Below are 1,272 nucleotides of genomic sequence, written 5' to 3'. Positions count from 1 at the left end.
CATTCTACGATTCTGTGTTTTGCTGCGCTTTTGGGAGAGCTCTTTTCACAGAAAACCCAAACCCTTCAGGCTGACTTTTGCTGTGAGTTTCGTCTCCCCAACAGGCAGTCACACGGTGTAGCTGTGCTGTGGGCAGCGCAACTGTTCATCTTTTAGCTGTGAATAAAGCATAAGCATTGTATCGATTATGCCACACTGGTTTCAGCAGTTGTGGAGGCGCCACTGGGGTTGCCAGCCTCTCTAGACTAGGGCATGCTCATCTGCTACCTGGTTTTGCCTGTGTTTTGGCACAGGAGAAGTCACAATATTGCTTTCTGAGAATTGCCAGTTGGCTCCTAAAATTTAGCACAGCTCGAACGAGAGGATTATTCTCTCTTCACGGGTGAAAAAAGCTGCTGAACAATTACAGCTTCCCCAATTCACCAAGCTATAGGGCTGGCCAGAGGCTTTCAGCGATTCGGGGGCTCTCATTTCTGAAGCGAACCTGAAAGTGTAGAAATGGTCGGGATCCAGCAGCTGAAATTGGATGTGGTAGGTGATTAGCACATGCTGCTGCCCTCTCTCTGTGTTTGATAATAGAACTTTTGGCAGGAGTTTGCACATTGACCTTGTCCTGGCTGGATTCCATCGTGAGTAATTGCGCTTTATCTTCCTACAATTTTCAGTGTAATTCCAACCTAAGAAATTACTCTTTCTCATCCTAAAATAAATGATTGTAATTGTTATTACGACGTGGCTGCATTTCAGGGGTAGATGGATGGCTTCGGGATCCACCGGGAGAGAGGTTGTTGTACAATGTGAACTTATTTGCTTAGTCTTTGACTTTATTTTGTAACTGCACTTGCCATGTAGTTTTATTATTAACTGGTAGTAAAATAAGTTCCATGTGTGCACAGACATAACTGTGTTTCAGTAAGTCGTTAATAATTTTTATACTGAAGTAGCGATTTAAACATTTAGTGTTCTCTCCATTTATAAAGGTAAAAGTATATATATATATATATAAAAAAACCTATAAATACATATATAACTTGAAAAAAAATAAAGCAATCCACGGAGTTGAAGGAAAATATTTTGCAAAACCTGGCAATAATAAGCAGAATTTCAGAATGTGAAATAAACAGCTCCGTGAATTACAAGAGACTTCCCTCTCAGCTTTCTTTCCCGTGCTGCCCAAAATATTTCCATCTGCGCTGATTTTTTGTGTGTGTGTTTTATACACAGGTCATCTCCGTGTCCTCAGGACTGTTGTGGGTGTTGCTGCGTTGTGGC

The 1,272-nt window shown here is 41.6% G+C and overlaps 1 protein-coding gene across 1 annotated transcript in view; it reads left to right on the top strand.

Annotated features, from left to right (window-relative positions):
* Positions 1–535: 535 nt before the first annotated feature.
* The window catches only part of FBXO21 (F-box protein 21), a gene marked incomplete at its 5' end in the record, with an annotated part of 16,275 nt that continues 15,538 nt past the window's right edge, over positions 536–1,272 (top strand). The window contains one exon of the mRNA XM_009865739.1: positions 536–633. Within this exon, the coding sequence (XP_009864041.1) occupies positions 536–633 (98 nt within the window). The remainder of the gene's footprint in view (positions 634–1,272) is intronic.

This window comes from Apaloderma vittatum, unplaced genomic scaffold, assembly GCF_000703405.1.
Source record: "Apaloderma vittatum isolate BGI_N311 unplaced genomic scaffold, ASM70340v1 scaffold7843, whole genome shotgun sequence".
In the NCBI taxonomy this organism is placed as follows: domain Eukaryota; kingdom Metazoa; phylum Chordata; class Aves; order Trogoniformes; family Trogonidae; genus Apaloderma; species Apaloderma vittatum.
This window is presented reverse-complemented; position numbering and strand designations above follow the sequence as displayed.